The sequence below is a fragment of the Microcaecilia unicolor genome, chromosome 6 (assembly GCF_901765095.1).
Source record: "Microcaecilia unicolor chromosome 6, aMicUni1.1, whole genome shotgun sequence".
In the NCBI taxonomy this organism is placed as follows: Eukaryota; Metazoa; Chordata; class Amphibia; order Gymnophiona; family Siphonopidae; genus Microcaecilia; species Microcaecilia unicolor.
In genome coordinates, this window is record NC_044036.1 from 312,161,809 (window position 1) to 312,183,062 (window position 21,254).

The following is a 21,254-nucleotide window of genomic DNA, read 5'->3' on the forward strand; positions in this document are numbered from 1 at the left end:
TGCAAATAGGTGGGTAAATGTGGGGTACAAATGTAACAAATAAATATCTTTGGCACGTTTCCTGTGCTACAGCCTCTGAGAATTCTGTGTTCACTAATGCGGGTGTTAACCACCTTTAGTGCCCACGTTTCGTTCTGAACATCGGACCATAACTGATTAGCACAGGAACCTCTACGCGACCTCAAAATGTTTTTTTTTTTTAAAGATTTTTAGCATGCAGTTAGGGTGTGCACATTTGGCACTTACCTGTGGACACCTGAGCACATCCCACACTATGCTATTATAAAGCTGCACTAGGCACCTAATGTAGCTCAGTAAAAAGGTCCCTTAGTGAGGGATACATTGCTAATAGTACGTGTATATGGATGTGGAAGGAGTGGAGGAGTGGCATAGTGGTTAGGGTGGTGGACTTTGGTCCTGAGGAACTGAGTTCGATTCCCACTTCAGGCACAGGCAGCTCCTTGTGACTCTGGGCAAGTCACTTAACCCTCCATTGCCCCATGTAAGCCGCATTGAGCCTGCCATGAGTGGGAAAGCGCAGGGTACAAATGTAACAAAAATAAAATAGATACTATTGGAGATTCTACATGGAATGTTGCTACTATTGGAGATTCTACATGGAATGTTGCTATTCCACTAGCAACATTCCATGTAGAAGGCTGCGCAGGCTTCTGTTTCTGTGAGTCTGACATCGTGCAGTATGTCAGACTCCCAGAAACAGAAGCCTGCACGGCGACATTGGTGATCTGCAAGGGCCGACTTCTACATGGAATGTTGCTAGTGGAATAGCAACATTCCATGTAGAATCTCAAATAGTAGCAACAGTGGAGGAGTGGCCTAGTGGTTAGGGTGGTGGACTTTGGTCCTGAGTTCGATTCCCACTTCAGGCACAGGCAGCTCCTTGTGACTCTGGGCAAGTCACTTAACCCTCCATTGCCCCATGTAAGCCGCATTGAGCCTGCCATGAGTGGGAAAAACGCGGGGTACAAATGTAAAAAAAAAAAAAAGCTGGGCCTGGCTGGTAATCTCATTTTTTTTTTCTTAAACATAAGTGAACTCAGAAACCATAATACTACATTGCTATGCAAGCAATGGGATAAAAACCAAACTGTCTCTACTAGTCTTTCTTGCTATGAAACCATACAGTCGCAAGGGGGCTAATCCCATAACTGGTGCCTGCAGAGAAGCTCTATTCTGTAACAGAATCAAACACCAAGGTTGAGTTATAGAACACAAGCAGAACCCAGTACTGGCACACCTAACATCTAGGCACCAACCAGAGCTGATATGAGTGCCTATATTGTGGCAGCGAGGCACAGAACTTATTGTACCTTTCTGCAATTTTGCATGTTGGCAGGAGCCCTGGCCATGTGTACACCCCCCACTGCAATTACACTCTATGTAATATGGCAGGTACTTGCAGAATGACACTAATGGAATATCATATATTCTGGTATTCTAAACACTTGTGTATACATAAATCTTAGTGGCTACTTATATTTTCAACAAGCATATTGAAGATATTTAAAATAAAATACCGCAAGATATTTTTTTTTAAATAACTCATCAAGTTTCCATTCTTGATTTTGAAAAGGCAGGCATGAGTAGGGCTGGCCCCACTTTTTCCCTGGGTTTCTGGTTTTACCTTACTTGAAGGACGAGCATATGTTGTCCTGCCTTTTTTGCGTAAAGGAAGAGAAGCTAGGCAGTTCCTCTGCAATGGGTATTAGTGTGGCAATTATGATTTTACAATCCTTATTAAAAACATTATCACAGCTTTCATCTGGAAGCATTTGTTAGTAGGTAGTGCAAGTCCTTACCAAAGGTTACAGTGTCACCTAATGGGGACATTTTCAGATAAAAGCGGGAATAAAGACACCCTCGTGAGAATGCGATTTGAGAATCTGGGCCACCTATGAAGAAGTGTCAGGTCCACTATATCAATGGCTAAGCTCAACTAACTAATGCTTGAGGGAAATTACAGTGTGAAATAATATGGCAAACATTTTTTTTTCCTGATTTGTAGGAATCTGGTACTAGTATAGTACATTTCAACATATCTTAAAATCATATGACAGAATGATAAGTGACCAGGACAGTTAGTGGCAAAACACTGGCTATAAAATGAAGCAAGACCCGCTAACCCCTGGCTGCTAGATTCAGATATATTTGAAAGGGTTAAACAAATAATCAAATGCAAGGTGGGTTTTTAGTGCACTGTAATACATTTTAAACAACTGATGGATGAATTTCCTCATGCTATATTACAATTTAGAAAAATAGGATGCCAAAATTGTACAAAACTCTGTTTTGTGAAACTGACAAGAAAGCAGGTGGCACCTTAGAGAGTAACCAGTTTATTAAGGTATGAGCTTTTCAGAGCCCAAATCCACTTTTTCAGATGCAATTCCAGCCAATTTATTTTCCAGAATAGAAAATACATATGACTTGCAAGCACCATCTTTTATTGTATGTACATTTCCTATCTAGGGACACTAAACTGTCATATCAAAAACCTCAGTACTATAAAATAAATTAGTGGCCCAGGTGCTTACATCTAAATGGAAGTTGGGAGTGGGCGACTTAACCAAGAAAAGCTAACATGTTAACTGCACCTGGAATTTATAAATGAGAATAACACTAGTGGCAAATGGTACCCCTGAAACACTGAACTCAACAAATGTGTCTGTTTTACAGCATTTATTGAGAGCTGCTTCTTAGGCAACTGAATAAAAGCACCAACTCAATTCATAATCAACTAGAGGAAGGGTTTTTAGTTATAACTGATTAATTGTAGATGCTAATTATGAAGAAAAGGATATGGCACATATACCAACGAACTCTACGTGACTTGGTAGACATTTAGGGGTATGTCAACTAACACATTCTAATAAATGGGCTTAGCACATGCTATCGCAGGACCTTTCTGCATGCTAAGCCCAGGGAATATGGGAATTCCCTGTATCTCTTTCAAGTTGTGCGCTAATGTTCATATTAGCGCGCATAACCTGAAAAAAATTTATGGGAGAGCACTTACCACCTCTTCTTGCCTTATGAACGCGCTAACCAGTTAGTGTGTGGTAGTTAGAACAAGGTAGCCGAATAGCATGTCCATACCCTTTCTCTGTCCTGATATACCCCCCTCCAGAAATGTTAACAAAATGAATACTATACAATTAGCAAATACAAACAGCTTGTGGTAAGCATTTTTGTGTGCACAAAGAATGTGTTAGGGCTTAATGCAATTAAGTAGACAGACCCTCTTATAAAAGGTTTGGTGTTCTTCTTTTGATGAGGACCACAGCAAAGTTTAACAGCCCCCAGTTCTCACTAAGCTGGAGAAGCTTGTTTTTTCTATGGTCAACCAACTCAGGGGTCCTTTTACTAAGGTGCACTGAAAAATGGCTTGTGGTAGTGTAGGAGCAGGATTTGGGTGTGGGCCAATCCATTTTTTAGACCACCTATAAAAAGACCTTTTTTTTGCCGAAAATTGCTGTGCGTTCATTTTGGGTCAGAGACCTTACCGCCAGCCACTGACCTAACGGTAAAGAATCTGGGCAGTAATTATGTACACACATCAAATGGCACTTGGCATGCATCTGTTACTCGCACCCGAAAATAAAAAATATTTTTCAGATGCCAAAAATGAAATTACCGCAAGAGCTGCACGGTAGTCAGGTGATAACTCCATTTTGGCGCGCGTAGACACGTCACAGCTTAGTAAAAGGACCCCTCAGTTTCTGCAGAGAGAGAGACCAGGCACGCTGATGGTGTGGGGGATGGTTCCTTCCCCAGTGCACCGTTATTGCACTTAGCCATAAGCCACATCTTTCTAAAATAACCTCCCAAACATACACCACACGTGTAACCAGGTTCACATTTATTAGTAACAATTTTAAAAAAATCTTTTAAAGACTATTTTTTTTATTACTATTACCAGAGTGAGGTAATACGTTTACAAAACATTTACAGAATTTGATAAGTAACCACTAAATAGCAGAAAAAAATGAGGAAAGCAGTAACAGTGGTTAAGAGATAGGAAAGTGATAAAGAAGGTATCAATGGTGAAGGTAAAGATGAAAGCAAAATAGCAATAGCAGCACAGTGGAGGAAAACCAAGATAGTTAAATGACAAAATTATTAATATCCTTATTACATCAAGGGCCATATGGACTAAGCATTTCCCCCCCACAAATACAAAGGGAGAAACCTATTAAGTACACCTAACGTTTGGTCTTGTTACTTTCTCTTTAAAGGCAAAAAAGTAATGCCCTCTGGTTGAAATCCATACAGTTTTGAAACAAAAACCAATGTTTTTCTTGAATTCTGTACTCTTAATAGCAACTCCCCAACAAAGAGATAAATAGGAACTGTTTAATTTAACTAGTAAAACCACAAGACAGTCTCACCTTTTACTTTTCTATGTCTGATGCTGCCTGACACATCCATTTATTCATTGCAAAAGGCAAGAAATTACAGCCAGTGAGTGCAATCTATTATACTGCTGCTCAGCACAATGGTGACAGGCTAGGAGAATAAGAGTTCTCTCTTACAGGACTGGATTATTGTTACTACTCCTAAAATGCCTCTTGCTATATGTGCTCTAATTATATATATATATATATATAGTTTTCCCCCAAAGGAACAAGTTAATACACTTGCACATCACATGCCATTTTCAAGGAAACTAAAATGCCACCTTAGTTTTCTTTAGTTGCCTTTTCCCTGAAAACATCTGTGCAGATGTAGTTGCTGTTTAACACCTATGCGAGTTGGCACTACTAGTTGGGTGAATCCCAATGGCGTAAGTTGGATGCATCAGGCTAGAAAAAAAACAAGCAAGCAAAAATGACCTGGATTCCCAACACAAAAGGGTTAACATGATGGATCAGCCCACGGAAAATAAAGTCCATATTTATATTAAAAAGCCCTTACACCTAGAACATAGCAAATATTTATTGTTGATAGGATCACAAAGTCTTATTAAAACAATACTATTAATCCTTTTGGTATAATACAGTAGACTTGGTTAATTCCAGCACTTTGAAGGTCAAATTTGGCTACTGTAAAGACAGCCTCTGTGAGCAGGAATCTAGCTCTTTAAACCTTAGGAGCCACATGCAGAAAAGATGGTTCCCAATTTTGAAACATTTCTGGACATATATACTTAAGACTGTCTCTGTGCATTCCCAGTCATCTCCCCATTCAAGCACTGAAATTCCTTGTGTAAGGGCCAAACTCGCAGAGGGATTTTTAAATTTCTCCTCCATTTTCTTTTGCCATTATAACCAATATTTTGCATTATGGCCCTGCACCCCCCCCCCCCAAGTGACAGAGAGGCTGTGGGAAGCATGATTGCAGGTGTATAATGGCAGGAGGATGCTAGGCTCTGGCCCAAAAAATCTACAGCAGCCAGGAAATTAAAACAAAGATCTCAGCTGTTCCACTGAAATATTCTCTGTGCTGCACAGTGCCATCATTATTTCCATGCAAGTGTGTGCATTATTACTTTTGCACAACGAACACCTTCATGGTGAAGCACTGCCATCAACTTCAAATAAGTAAGGGAATGTATTGGTTTCAATTCCATTTTGCTTCTCTGCATGCACACATTTTATTTATACAATCAGTTTTAGATGCAAAAAGAAAAAGTAATGAAAATCTTTTTTGCCATGAACATACAAATACGTTGTACTATGCATTTTTATATAATTTTGCAGTACACCACATGAAGAGTGATGCATGCACTAATAACCTGACAGAGGCTAATAACTATAAAACACTGCTAATTTGGCCTGGTACTGTCAAATTACAAGAACAAACCTAGGAGGAAACTCACAACGTGCCAAAGAAGCAAACCAGTGACAAAATTAAGAATTGGAAGAAGAATTGCAAATTTATGGCCATAGTTTTTCATCTTTTATCTTATTAGTTTCCCTTATGTTTGTATGCCCTCCGGCCCAGGTGACTGTCAGAAATCCTTGCTAGTCTGAATTCTGGAGGGAAGTCTCTACATAGCCACTGAGTGGCCAGGAAAGGTCATCACTGTCTTTTTTTCCCTCTCCTTAGGCTTGGAGTATACTGCCCTTATAGCACCCTCCTCCAAGACTCGCCAGCACTGAGAAACAGCAGATTGACAAAAATCTACTGTGTGATAGTCTGAACCAAGAGGACTAGCAATAGTGGCTATAGTCCCCCCCCCCCCCCCAAGCCCAAAGATTAATGCACATTTTAAAACAGACTACAAGATATATCAAAATCAGTTTATCAAAAGTAGGGCATGCAATTTTATTTTCCATCTAGTGATCTAACAAGCTTTGCTTTTAGTTCAATGTGTGCTTTTACCACCTTTCTTAGCTAAACCCTCATGCTGGTGATCTTTAATTCAAGGCTGCAGTATTAAGTTTTGTGCTTCCAGAATAAAATTACTCAGTTGCACAGTGATCTCCTTAAAGAAACTGTTCCCAGAACACACTCTTGATAATACAGTGCAATAAACATTGGCATTGAATTCCTTGCAAAGCTGATTTCAACTTGAACCTATCACCTCAGAGAAACAAGTTTGCAATAAGTTTTTTTTCATAATTTAACAACTCTGTCAGAAGCTTAGTCTAGGATTATGCAATGCTTTAAATGTAGTAAGAAAATAAACTACATAAAGAACAAAACTCATACTGCCTTTGTTACTAGCAAATATTATGAGAGTCTTTTACAAGGGCAACGCTCTTCAACTGAACCTCACCACTGCCTACAAGGACCAGCTAAAGAAGAAACCAAGAGGGTTCTATTGCGAGTTCCCTAATGAATATTGTTTAAATGCGCTAAAATGTACACAGCCCTATAAACAGGTCATATTAAAAACATATTTCCTGATCTCATTTCTGAAAAGCATTTACCATTCACATTTTCCACAGCTCCCTTTTACAAATGATCAAAGATACTTTAACACACAAACAAGCACTTTACCCTTGAGCTTACAGCACAGTTAACATCATGGGTGTATGGCTTCCATAGCAACGGATGGTGAATGAAGGGTACTGTTTCTACACCATCACTGCAGCATCCAGAAGGAGGACAGGCTGGATTCCAAGGTCGAGTGCTCCTTCACAGAGAAGTATCTTCAAACGCTGTGACCATAATTGCAAACAAACCCATAAAAATTCTAGCCAAGGAAAATCTGTTTAGAAGTTCTCAGTGGATATTTACTCCAGCGTAAAAGCCCTTTATCCTGACAGCATCAGAATACATTATGATAGCAAGTTTTAACATAAATTTATTGCAGTCCTTGAAGAAGCCTGTAAGTCTTCAGGTTATTAGTGTTTTGTCAGGAGGAGTGAGGGGGCAGCATATTTCCTTCCACTTGGTAAAGTAGTTGAACAATGCTCCCTGTTGAAACTTTTGGCCACAGATAATAGTGATCAACAGTTGTGCTCAGATTTCAAGCTTCTGTTTCTTGTATTTCACTGCTGGTTGGATATAAATATGAATGTTCCTGAATAATGTATATTTCAGCACAGTGTCATCAGTGCACTGTGCCCTGTCCCCCCCCCAAAAAAACAACAACAACAACAAACAAACCCAATCTGGTCCAGCCTGGCTGTGTGGAGGTAGCTCAGGGTCTTTGGCCAGCAACCTTGAGAGTCCTGCTCCCCAAGGGCTGGTGGAATTCAGGCACGACTGTAGGGAGATGGTGTCATGGTGTGGAAGTGGCCTCATTCTCAGAGGAGAGTACTGCCCCACCTTCCCGCACGGAGGAAAGGCGCCAAGATGGTGGCCATTTAAGGAAGGGAAGAGGGCGTAAGGTGTATAGAGTAGAAAAATGGTGGCCCCAGAAGGAAGGGGCTTGGGAGAACCTGAGGACCCCATCTGGACCAGCCTTCGGGTCAGGGCTAGGTGTGGCAAGGGCAAGCCCATGTTCAGTTATTTGTAGGGGCTCACTGTAAAACACACAATAAGACAAAAAAAACAAAACAAAAAACAAAAAAAAAAATTATACATTGGTCATGGCTCAAGGGCTAAAAATATACTTTTAACCCCTTCATGCCAAAAGTCAACCTTTGCCAGCACAATGATAAACAGTAAGTCCTGACCACTGGGTAGCATAATAAATATGAAGTGCCCTACAGACCCCCTGTTTAAGACAAACATACTGGCAATCTGCAGGTAGCCAAAAAAAAAAAAAAACAATTCAAAGATACTGGAACAGGAAAAAAAAAAACTTGTTCATGCTAGGGGACAGATTTGCCAGCTTATGGTGACATTGTCATCTGTCTCCACTTTTTTTTTTTTTTGAAGATTTGTTAGTGATGAAGTGCTGGATGGGAAATGATTGTTAATTTTATTATATACATCTGGTTATCACAAAAAAAAAAAACACAAAAACAAAACTAGGAACCCCCTTCATGCAAGGAATAAAGTGAAAAAATAAAGTCTCACAAATGTTGATGGGTTATTTTTTGGTGCTAAATGTTTAGCTTTTTCACACAGAAGAATATTCGTCCTTTCAATTAACTGTCAACATACATACTTTTCTCTTTTAAAGAGTTTTGTTTTGCATTTCATCAAAGTTTTATGCAAGCATGCTTTATAAAAATCTATGGCTACCAAGTAGAAGAAAATGAATTTATACTAGGATTTAAAAAAAAAAAAATTTCCAACCCTTCCCCACCCATGTCAAAAATATTAAATACTATATTTTTCCAATATAAGCAGGCCTTTTCAGTGCCTTGTTTTGGTGCTGTTGATGCCACAATGGATTCGGCTGACAAAGATGGCTCCTCCTAGCTCATCCACTGCTATTTTGAATTTGACTATTATTGGTGCTGCTGTAGCACTACCTGGAGACCATGGAGCTGGAGTGGGACTGGCTTGAAGAGGTGGTGGCAGCACTGAGCTGAGAGAATCCACTGTGGCTTGATTCCAAGCTGGTCATGGAGCCCCTGAAATAGGCGAGAAAAGGCAATACCATGTTACTGAACTTAAATATCTATAAAACGTATTGCTAAACTGATCAAACAAGGTTATAATAGCAGCAGATGAAGTATGTAAAGTTGTTTAAAATGACAATAGCTACATTGTGAAACTGTCTGTGGCTGTAGCAGCAATAGAACATTCTAAGTTCCCAGAATTGTTTGGAACACTGGGCCGAAAGGCAGCAGTGCCCTTCTTTTTTGAGATATTAGCGGTTAGCATCCATGAAATATCTCAGATCATTATCTGAAAGCCTGCTGCTTATAAGTTTCTTCCATTCAAACCAAATAAGAGACCATCAAGAACAAAATACAAAACAGCACAAATATCAAAATAGTACACAATGGCAGATAAGACCAAAGTGATCCATCTAGACTGCCCAATAAAGGGAAAGGGTGGTAACTGCAAGCTATTTTATTTTTTTTATTTGTTACATTTGTATCCCACATTTTCCCACCTATTTGTAGGCTCAATGTGGCTTACATAGTACCGGAGAGGCGTTTGCAGACTCCGGTGTAAACAAATACAATGTGATGTTGTGGTAAGATAAAGTTCATGTGACACAACCACATTAGGGCATCGACTAACGGAAGATTTGTGTTATGTCCATTACGTTCTTTAGTTTTGTTGTGGTGCAGAGATCAGGCATTTATGTCCACTAATGACTTAGAAATGCAAAAAAAAAAAAAAAAAGTTATTTCAGTGTTTTGAGCTTGAGTTTGATTGATTGGTTTCCATCTTCTGTGTATCCCAGTCCTTTCTGAATTGTCAATGTTTGTCTCTACAAATATTTCTCAGAAGGGCATTCAACAACCTTTCCATGAAAAAATACTTCCAGCCTCTCTCCTTGCATACCATCATATCTTGTCCCCAAGTTCCATATCTTCCCCTCCTTTGATAAAAGTTTGCTAATGCATTAATACCTTTTAAGTATTCAAAAATCTATATCTTATCTCCCTTGTCTCACCTTCTTTTCTAGGGTATGAATATTTAAGTCCTCAAGTCTCTTTCTCATGTGTTCTGGTGCAGGTCCCACACCATTTTGGTTGCTTTGCTTTGGACACCCCTAGCCTCTTTATTCCATTCCTTACTGAAATATGGCATCCAAACAGAACACAATATTCCAAATTATGCCCCTGTACGGGTTATTGGTTAGACCTTATCCCCTTTTTTCTGATGCCTATATAGCCAGGCAAAGTTCTAAGTTTGGCCACTGCTTTGTCACATTGCTGTTTTGCTAACTTGTCTCTTGCCTGGTCTGTGTACATCGACCTCTTCCTCCTCCCACTTCTCCAATCACATAACTCCTTTGGATTTCTGTACCTCAAATGCATTAACTCCGAATGTCTTGCATTTAAAGCTCCACTGACAAGCATTCAAAAAGTCTTCCAGTTTTTTACACCATTCTCAAAATATAAAACTTGGAAATACAAATTGTCAAAGCACACCCTCAATATATTACATAAAACTCATCTTCAATTGTGGGCCCATTTAAGCCTGAATTATTTTTAAGTTTGCATGTCGGGTATATATAAGATGTTACATGGTATATGTCTAGAATATTAATTATCTTTATTTTCATTTCCTTTATCTCCTACTTCATCATATATCATAGATTCATGCCTTCTTTAATTTCCCATCATTTCTAAAATAAGATTTACAAAAGTTTTATCAACATCATTTCCGCATCAGGCAGTTTCTATATGGTGTTCACTCCCAGTTGACGTTAGAAAGATTAATTCTCTCTTAAATCTTATCTGTTTAAAAAATGTTTGCGTTAGTGATAATTTTTTTCTGGTATCTGTCTCTCTTCATCATTGTGTAACAGTTAATACTTGTTATCCGCTTTGAACCTATGATTGGGAGTTGGTGGACTACAAGCACTGTTACCAATACCATTCTAATAGCTATTGATAAGTGGTAAAATATTAGGGGCCCTGTTTACTAAGCCGTGGCATAGGCAAGTTAACATTTTTAACACAATTTAACTGTGTACACGCCTACAATATCCCTATAGGCTCCTACATGGTTAACGTGCGTGCTAATTGTAGGCATGTTAAAAATGCTAACGCGCCTTAGTAAACAGGGTCCTAGGTCTGTAAAGATGTCCATTGGCTGGTTTTAGAATAAATTCCACAAAAGATGCACAAATAATTCTGTTACACAAATTACTGTCAGGTATTCTGGGTATAGTAATGTTGTAGAAACCAATGGAATGCAGACTGAATTCACACCAAAAAGTTAAAAACCCAAGGAAAAAAAAAAGTATGCTTAATGGGTAACATCATCTTCCTCAAAATGAGCCTTCTGCAACAAGACCTTCAAGATTTATAAAACCAATTTTGATGACACTGCTTTGCATTTTGGGGTTTTATCAGACAGCAGTGGATACTGAGTGCTTAGAAATGAGAGACTTAATGGCTGCAGGAAAATCAGTACCTCTAAGTGACATTAACATTACCTTCCTCAACAGAGAAGGTATGGCCATCAGCACATACCCAAAGGGAGAGGCACTCGAGTCTGGAGGATGTGTAATTGAAACGGGGAAGCGTAAAGTCAAGTCATGGAGTAGTGGAGTGGTTGTTGAAGGCCCAATGAACCAGAATATTGGGGTTTTGAGACCTGCGCTAGCCAGTTTCTATGCCCCTGAGATAGACGAGAAAAGGCAATACCATGTTACTGAACTTAAATATCTATAAAATGTATTGCAAGATAGTTTAGAAATATGTGAAGTAATTTAAAATGATAACAGCTACATTGTGAAACTGTGTACATACTTCCTCTCTGCCACCTCGTTAAGTCTGTTTAGAAGGATCTGACCTCCTATACCTACAGCAAAGTTGTTGGAATCCAGTTACTTGTTTTCCTTGTTGGTGTGACAAGATGTTGCTCTACATGATTCCCTATTATAAGTCTCCCAGTAGCTGTTTCTATAAATTCTATTGGAGCGCAGGATGTGAAGATGTTTGGGTAGTTTCTCTTTCCTTTGAGTTCACAGTTGCTCAGTCTTTGGCTGAACCAGTACCTCACTCAGTAAGTTTCCTTGCAATGTATCTGTTCTGTGGTCACATGGATAGAGGTGACTTTGAAGGGGACATTATCTCAATTATGTGAACATTCTGAGGAAACCATTGCCAAATTTACTGAGCAGGATGTTAAGATGACTCAGATGGACAGCTAGCTGTACTACAATCTGTTGTAACTGCTTCTAGAAAAGGAAGTTTGTTGTCCATAAAAACCTGGAAATCAATGGAGAACGTAGCTAGGTCGAAGAACTTAAAGATTCTTAAACCTCTTGATGACCCAATTATTTCCAATCGAGCTCTTGAAAAAGTATCTGAAAGTTCTGGATTACTCCCAGGCAGATGCTTTAGTTGATTCTAAGATTTTTTTTTTTTGTTTGTTTTTTGCCAGAGGAGGTTGCAGAGAAAGTGGAGAAGGGGGTAATATAACAACTGTGAATAGCCTGAAGCTCTCTGAGTTTTTGGAATCATCACTAAAGCCAAATTCTACTGGTTATCTCTCAAAGGTAGAAAAGATTTCAATATTAAAATTGCACTTTTATTTAAACAACAAAAAAAAAACAGTTCATTTTTCTAGTCAGAATTTTGATATCTTCCCAGATAAAGCCAAAGCCACCCAAGCTTCTTAGAAAAGCTTTCCTACAGTTGAAATACTGAGTAAAGAGGCAAGAGGTGGGTGCCATTTTCTTTTCAAGATTTGCATGTAAATGTGTGGTAACTTATTATGGGCCCTTTGCATTTGGAAAAATTTCTTGCTGGTAAATCTGCTCATTGTTCCTGGATTATGTTCCCATTTGGTGGTTAGATGATAGTATATGAGTCATAATTACTGTTGTATTAGTATGTCCTTTTTATTTATTTATATGGAGATTAGGTTTGCCTTTTTTTCTTTTTGACATGTTCTCTCAATGTGGGCTATGAGTAGTTTATTTTCAAGTTTTTTTTTTTTTTTTTTTGGAAATTAGTATTGGCTTGCTTTTTCTTGAACTTGCACTGTAATGTAAATTCTACTTTTTATAAAGACTTAAAATGTGGGGGTCTTAACCTTTGAAAATACCAAACTTAAGAAAAAAATGAAATATCTAGTCTCGCAACAAGCTAAGCCATACACAATTTCCTGATTCAGTCAGCAGCACATTACTGTGCGGTTTTTGAAAATGTAAGTTATGTGCATAGATTTATAATGCATCTCTATGAATACACTTTATATGGCCAAATCTATGCAGGTTGCATGAATATGGATAGATTTAAGGGCAAGTTACGCATATTCTCACACTATACACACAAAAGTCGTGAGAAAGCTTATAAAATATTAATCCCAGTATGTAGATGATGGCTCCATGCTCCATTAACTAACACTATGAATGCAAGCTCATGGTGTTCTTTTTCTACTGATGCCCAAAAAAGTTATTTTTTTTCCTAACTGGTTTAGACTTGCAGATAAAATCAATCTCAGCTTCCAGGTTATGAATTCATAGGCAGATTCATTTCATCTGAAGCTCAACGCTGAAAAGATACAATGCCTTATATCATCGGCATTCGTTATCATTCCAGCACAGCCGCTGCTAAGTATTTGTTTTGCGATATTGCACAGCATGTATATACAAAAAAGTTTTTAAAAAAAGTGAAAAAATGTATTACTGCTAGTGCTAGTAAAGAGGACTGTGACTGATGAGGATTCTCGCCAACGTGGGTCGAATAATTGGCCACGTAGAGCAGAGTAAAGCAATCAGCGGTCCAATTATAAATTGGATCAGCAGTTGTTGAGTTTCTGAAGCCCTTTCCTCTATTAAGTAAAAAGGTTACCTTGATAACAGATAGTTTGCTTGCTGTATTTAAAGATTTGTATGTTCAAATGAGGACAAGCACCAAGAGTATAGTCTTATAATATCATCGCAATATAATAAAATCAAATACACCAATATAAGCACACTAAATCATACTTTTCCTGTTGTGGACACCTTGAAACTCCTAGGCGTAGCAATTGATCGCAATCTAAATCTAGATAGCCACGTGAATAATGTTATAAAGAAAATGTTCTATGCAATGTGGAGGCTTAGAAGAGTGAAATATTTTTTCCCAAGGGAGACATTCCGTAACCTAGTACAATCTTTAGTACTGAGTCATCTGGACTACTGTAATTCCTTATATGTGGGATGCAAGATTCAAACCATCAAGAGACTTCAGACTGCCCAGAACACAGCAGCCAGATTGATTTTTGGAAAGGCGAAATACGAAAGTGCTGGACCCCTTAGAGACAAATTGCATTGGCTTCCTCTGAAAGACCAAATTGCATTCAAGATATGCACCTTAGTTCATAAAATCATTTATGGAGACACCCCTTCCTATATGTCAAATCTGATTGATCTACCAGTGAGAAATAACAAACGTTCATCACGCACTTACTTAAATCTCCATTATCCCAACTGCAAAGGAATTAAATTCAAATCAATACATGCATCCAGCTTCTCATATATCTGTACACAACTATGGAATGAATTACCAACCACCTTGAGAACAACACATGACCTGATGACCTTCCGGAAATCACTGAAGACCTATCTGTTCAAAAAAACGTACATAAAAGATCCCCCATAAAATACTGACACAAACTTCACCAGATACAAGTTTAATGGAACTGTTCAAATCTGTTTATTCTAACTTACACCCTAATTATTGAACATTATATTTTATCCTGTTACGTTCTATCTAGTTACCCACTTCTCATTATACACAATTTTCTTATGCACCACAACTGCAACAAGGCTGAAATTATTATTCCGTTAAAATGATTGCCATAATATTCTCATGCACCTTATTTGTTATCTATATTCAGATTTCCTTATCCCATTAATGTGATTGTTGTTGTATTATATTGTAAGCCACATTGAGCCTGCAAATAGGTGGGAAAATGTGGGCTATAAAGGCAGCAAATAAATAAAATGAGGTGTAAAACTTAAAAGAAGACCAGTCTTGGGAAATAATATCTAATTGCATCCACAAATTTAGACTACAGAACCTGACCTCTGTAGAACACTCTCTCTCTTTTCTGATAGGACCAGCTGTCATTTGGGTTTAGATCCTATGGTCCAGCTAGGCAGTTATTTTATCACAAAGTAAGTTTTCCTCTAACATACAAGAAATACAAAAAAAACAGTATAAGCAATATAAAAATGGAGAGAGCAGTGCCACCCTCCTTACCTGAAGTCCTCAGACCCAATTACTTCTGTGTAGTACATTACTTTGCACTTGTGAGAAGAAACTTGCAGAGACGCAAGTACATCGTCTACTCGGGGCAGGCTTGTGGTTGCGCAGGCAGGCATGCTATGAAATTTCCATTGCAGGATATAAAACCCAGGCCATCGGGTGACATGGGATCCCTGCAAGGAGCAGACACAAATCAGTGTCTCAAAGTTCCACAAGCAACATTCTGTGAAATTATCTTGAATGCTCAGCAACTGGACAAATAAGCAAATAAAGGAGGGGAATGGATGTTATGAAGAAAGTGTAAAAATGCTACTTTTCTGCTATGGACACAAAGCTGGTAACATTTTTAAACTTTTCAGTCAAGACTTGGTGTGGGGGGGGGGGGGGGGGGGGGGTACAAAGACATGCCAACTAGTTCAGTTGGTTCATATATTCTTTAAAATGCCATAAAGGTTCTTATATAGGAACCTATGCGCGCCCAATGCACGTCAATTTTGAGTTACTGCCCGGCCCTTGCGGTAATTTCATTTTTGACGCACGTCCACCACGTGCGCCGGAAAATAATTTTTATTTTCTGGCACATTGCAGAAACCAAACAGTAATCGTCATTCTATGTGCATGGACGATTACCGCATGGTTAACGCGTGAGACCTTACCACTAAGTCAATGGCTGGCAGTAAGGTATCAGTCACAAAATGGACGCACGCCAATTTTTATTTTGCCGCACGTCCATTTTAGGCAAAAATATTTTTTAAAAGGCCTTTTTTTTTTTTTTTTTTACAAGCGTGCTGAAAAATGGATCTGCGTGCGCCCAAACACACGCCTACACTAGCGCAGCCCATTTTTCAGTGCACCTTAATATAAGGGCCCCTAAGTCAGCAGTACTATTGAGAGGCAAATGTGTTAACTTCTACACAGAAACTAACAGGTGTTCAGCAATGCTGAGATATCTATTCTATAGGTGGCTGCACCTGTATTTTCGTATTGATTTACTATTGTTTACAGTAAATCCTGGTAGAACCCAAATACATCTATAATGGCTCCCAAAACCAGGGCACAAACTATAAATAGCACAGTTCCAATGACCGCTGTTGTATTAAGTATAGAAAAATTACTAGGAGATAAAGGAAAACAATGAGACGACATGGGGATTAGTTACTGGAAACTCCTGCTACACCACAAAAGCATTTCACAGAGGTCCCTTATAACTTTTAGCCTACCAACCTGTAAACTGCTTGGGTCTTCCCATTGGGTGGCATATCAAATATTATTAAACTTGAAACTGAATCAGTGAACTAGATTTAAAGCCATGTGCCAAACTACTACAACATCCAATCAGGGTCGGTGTTAGGGTTGTCCAACCAGGGCACCTGCCCTAGGCCTCCATGTCACAGGGGGCTTCAAGCCTTCCTGAAGCAAGCTTTGGGACCCCCTTCTGAGTGTGTGCCTGAGCCCCGTCATGTCTAACACTGGTCCTACATCCAATTAAATAGAAGATTCTGTACAAACTTTTTTTACTGTAAGATAAATTACAGTTCATTTGAATGGAACAGAGCTGCTTGGTCCTGGCAAGCTTACCTGCACACTTTCTCCTTCTTTGCAGATAAGTGGTGACTCTACCATGCTGTAGTCCCGCCCAAGCTGCCATGCTTTGTCTATGAGCTGCACGTTATTGCCACCGAGTGACGTGATGCTGTGAGTAGCTAAGGTGTCTTTCTTAGGAGGCTGTGGAGCTCTCTTGGAGTGGAAGATGTTAAAAACAATGTCACCTTTGCACACATCAAAATCCCATGTGATTACAGAAGAAGCTTCCACAATCTGGATCAAAATCTGCAGCAGAGGAAACATTTTAAATCAAACGAGGCATTGTGTTATGCACAATATAGTTAAAAGTACAGTGTTTGCTTAGGCAAGGGAACTTAACACTAGATTTCATATGAATTGCTGTTTATTAAAATTTATAAAGTAACATGATGGGGAAGATGTGAATTCTCTCCCAAGATGCCAATATAAAAGGTTCTAGAGATAGAGAAACAGAATAGAGCAACAGCTTACATTGCACTCATGGTAATACGTTTTTTTTTAAAGTTAAGAGGTCAGGCTCAGCATTTTACACCTTTTTTTTTGCATTATATATTGCATATACGAGAGGACATTTGTGCAGAGTTGGTTTGTTCCATTTTGGATTTAGGATTGTAATTGTATTGCAGTAAGTTCATCTTTCGCACTTCATTCCTTTTAACTTTTGTTTACTGCCATAGTCTGTATCTTACATTCTTTACTTTTCGAGTATATCGTCTTTTTTTTTCACATCCACTTGAGTACACATTGCTTCTTTTTTGCTATTACACTCACAACTTGATATATATTTTTTGTGTTTTTTTTGGTGAGTGGTTCTCATAGTCAACTGTATTCACCATTGTGTAAGTGTATTTTCAGCATTCTTTTCTTTCATACTCTGCAGTGTTCATATTACCTTACTGTAATCATTATAAACTGGCATTCTGACTTCCTTTTTTTCCTAGTCATTTAGTAGAAAGTTTTGGTTCCTATCTTTTTAATTGTTTATTTTTGCAGTTTGTATCATGCTATTATATATAAAATACCCCAATATAAAATAAATTATATAAATATAAAATATAAATATATATATAAATATATAAATATAAAATACCCCAATCTATCCACCCTATCAGATTAACTGTTCACTCGTCCTCTAGATTGTTCACTTGTCTTTAGTTTGTTCTCTTGTCTTTTAGATTGTAAGCTCTTTGAGCAGGGACTGTCCTTCTATGTTTGAATTGTACAGCGCTGTGTAACCCTAGTAGCGCTTTAGAAATGATTGTTGTTGTTGTTGTATTATATTCTTTCAATATTCTTAGCTTTGTTTCAGTTTTTGTTAGATAGATATTTATATAAACAACATTTAAGCTTTATATCCTTTTATTGGACTCTTTTACAGTTTACAACACAAGCCTTTTTTATCCTATGTAAATTATATTTTTTATTGTATGTTTACTCATCAGTGATCCTCTCTCATAATTTTCACTTTTCCTTTTTTTGAGACACGTTCTTGCATTTTTTTCTCATCCCCTCCTCTTTTTTTTCCTATTTAGAAACATATTATTTCAAATATGCAAAATGATTGTTCATGAATAGTTTTTTTTTTTTTTTAATTATGTTGATTTCTTTGTGGAACTCTATTTGAAATGAACTTTTTTTTTTGTTTATAGACTCTCCATTTTTAGCAATTTTGTGAAGCCTTCTTTGTTACACTTTGGCTTTATCACAAATACACAGGTTAGTTCTTTTTTCTTTTTGGTAGAACTCGACTGAAAATTCACCATTTATACCCTGGTCATATATTTTCTTCTTAAAATTATACTACTTATATGTACACATTTTTGAAAACAGTATATTGATCCTGTAAATGTGTTCATTATACTATTGTTCACATAGTCCAGTATAGTGTACATATATTTTTTATAAATAAGATTTCCTATTTTATAAATATATCTATTTTTTATATATGTGTGTATACTTTTTCTATTTGATATATATCATTTATATTTACGTTGTAATATTATCATTATTTTTGAATGTTACTGTTTATTTTATGGATTTGTATGTTTATTTATATTTTGTAGACTCCTGAGGCAGGCACTTTAGCCAAAACATGGTAACATCTGTTTATTTATGGAATAAACTGTATATGATTTTTTTTTTTCCGTCTCCCTGGTGTTATTGGATGAGTTCTGTTGATCATGCTACTCTTTTGCCTGACCACTTCACATCTGACCATATTGGCAAGGATGTGTATGGAGGAACTAGGTACTGATGTTAATGCTGATAATTTAAGTATATGCTAGGAAGAGGGCTATAAGCTGATCTCCTCTGTGCCTCATCAACAAATTATATTAAAGGTTTCACACAGAGTTTGCATTACAAGGTACAGAGGATATCATAATAATCCCTGGGATACGGATGTTTGTTTGAAGTGTAAGAGGAAACAGGTAATATTGCTCCATTCCTTTTTAGAATGTACTGTTCTAGGTACTCTGGAATTGCGAGGACAGCACTTAGGCACATACTGGGTAGAAATATTCCCTACATGTATACATTGCTTATGTTGGAAGACTGGGAATCAGAGGAGGGTAGGAAGGTAGCATGAATTGTTTCCCACTGGGCAAACAAAATTTGTCGTGTATGCACTTTTGCTAGTCAGGAAGCTGATCTTAAAAGACTGGATTACAGACAGTGTCAGAACCAAGAGTCTGGGTGCAGTGAATGGGTAAGTTGGGTACCCTTTGAGCTGCGAACGTATAAACACAATTCCAAACTGTGGGTATGAACATATTTAACTCTGTGGAATAAGGTTTTTTTTTTTTTGCAAATCTGGCCACTCTGTAGGAAAAGTGGATGAGGAGGATTGATATTCTTTAGACGATTCTCCTTAGAAAACATAGAGGATAGAAGACCCTTGAGTTGATTGGGGGGGGGGGGGGGGGTATGGTCTGAGTGCTGGTATGGATGTTGACTAAGAGATACTGGGGATAAGACCTGGCAAGGTGTATGATCACTGGTAATCCATCAGATAAAGAGTCCACTGATGGGTTCATTACACCACACAGTCTACTATGAAGATTCTTACATTGGTTATTGTTTGTAAATGGTTAACTTGGTTATATTGCATATAGTGCCTAGTTGATATCATATAGGCATTGGATTTTGTTGAGTTTCATGCAGTATCATGTAACTTGCCGAATAATAAATAAGGTTTAAAAAAAAAAAAAAAGAAGAAGAATCAAGTTGCTGCATATTATTAAAATGGTCTTTGGATGCACTCTTGAGCCAGAAATTAAATATAGTGTAGAAAAGTTGAGAGACTTTTTTGATAGCCAGTGGCTAAATAGATTTATGATAAATTGTAGTAACCAAGATACTTTATAATTCCTGCTAGCAGCCTGGATACTGCCCATTTCTGACAAACCCAGATCATGCCAAACTAATAAGACTAAATGTTAAACCTGTTTTTGTAGCACAAATGTTGTCAAACATCACAAGTGGTAGATTTCCAAGTCTGACTTCAGTTCCACAAACTAAATTGAAAGGGAGGGGGCAGGGAGCTGGGGAGTATGTGAAGGAAATGTTCACAACAGGCAAGGAAGAGAAACTAACGGTAAGGCTCTGGGTCTACACAAGCCAAAGCTCAGAAGGGGCTCACAGTGAGGTCTCCAGCCAAGGACTGCTGCTATGAAGGTTAGGCTAGACAAAGAGGAATAAATCTCCCCACCACCCAAACACAGCAAATGAAAATTCACAGTTCTACAGAAGTTGATTTCAAATGGAACTAGAAGACCAAGAACAGGTGGAAATTCTGGATCCAGAACACAAAGCCTTGTTGACAATAACATGCTCTTAAGTTCATGGGGATATATACTGCAAGTTGTAGGTACTGAGAGCTTTTGAACAAAAAGTATTATGCCCAAGCAGGATATGTCAAATGGTTAAGTGTTCATGACATCTACATTTTTTTCCCAGAGGAAAAGAATGCTCTAGATCAGTGGTCAGTCAGGTTTCCAGGATATCCACAATGAATATGCATGAGATATATTTGCATGTACTGCCTTGTTTGTATGCAGATCTCTCATGCGTATTCATTGTGGATATCCTGGAAACCCAACTGGCCAGATGTCCCTGAGAGGGTTGAAAACCAGTGCTCTAGATCAAGATGTCATAGCACAGATTAAAATCAAATATCCTATATAATAATTTGCACCTCCAATGTTCCATGTCTGGCTGCCTGGGTTCGTAACATCTCCTGGCTGCCTGGGTTCTTAACATCTCCTGATGTCAGCCAGCGTTCCATTCTCCCTCACTGTCCAGCCCTCGTGTCAAGACGTAATGACGTCAGAGGGTGGAACAGTAAGAGGGAAGAGAATGCTGGAGTCGAGCTGACGTCAGGAGGGATGTTACGAACGGAACGGAAGCCAGCACCAGCCAGCCAGAGAACGTTCAGGTACAAATCGAGGGGAGGAGAGAATCGCGGGACAT

General features: G+C 38.2%; 1 protein-coding gene across 6 annotated transcripts in view; it reads right to left on the bottom strand.

The window, feature by feature from the left end:
- The window catches only part of SEC14L1 (SEC14 like lipid binding 1), a 176,515-nt gene that overhangs the window by 10,634 nt on the left and 144,627 nt on the right, over positions 1-21,254 (bottom strand). For 4 of the 6 annotated variants that reach the window (XM_030208147.1, XM_030208146.1, XM_030208145.1 and 1 more), the window contains 4 exons: positions 16,779-17,030; positions 15,195-15,373; positions 8,838-8,939; positions 6,197-7,937 (listed from right to left, as the gene is read on the bottom strand). In XM_030208147.1, the coding sequence (XP_030064007.1) occupies positions 7,694-7,937; positions 8,838-8,939; positions 15,195-15,373; positions 16,779-17,030 (777 nt within the window). In that variant the 3' untranslated portion in view covers positions 6,197-7,693. Of the gene's footprint in view, positions 1-6,196; positions 7,938-8,296; positions 8,940-15,194; positions 15,374-16,778; positions 17,031-21,254 lie in introns of those variants that run through there. The other 2 variants (XM_030208149.1, XM_030208151.1) reach the window with 2 other exon arrangements.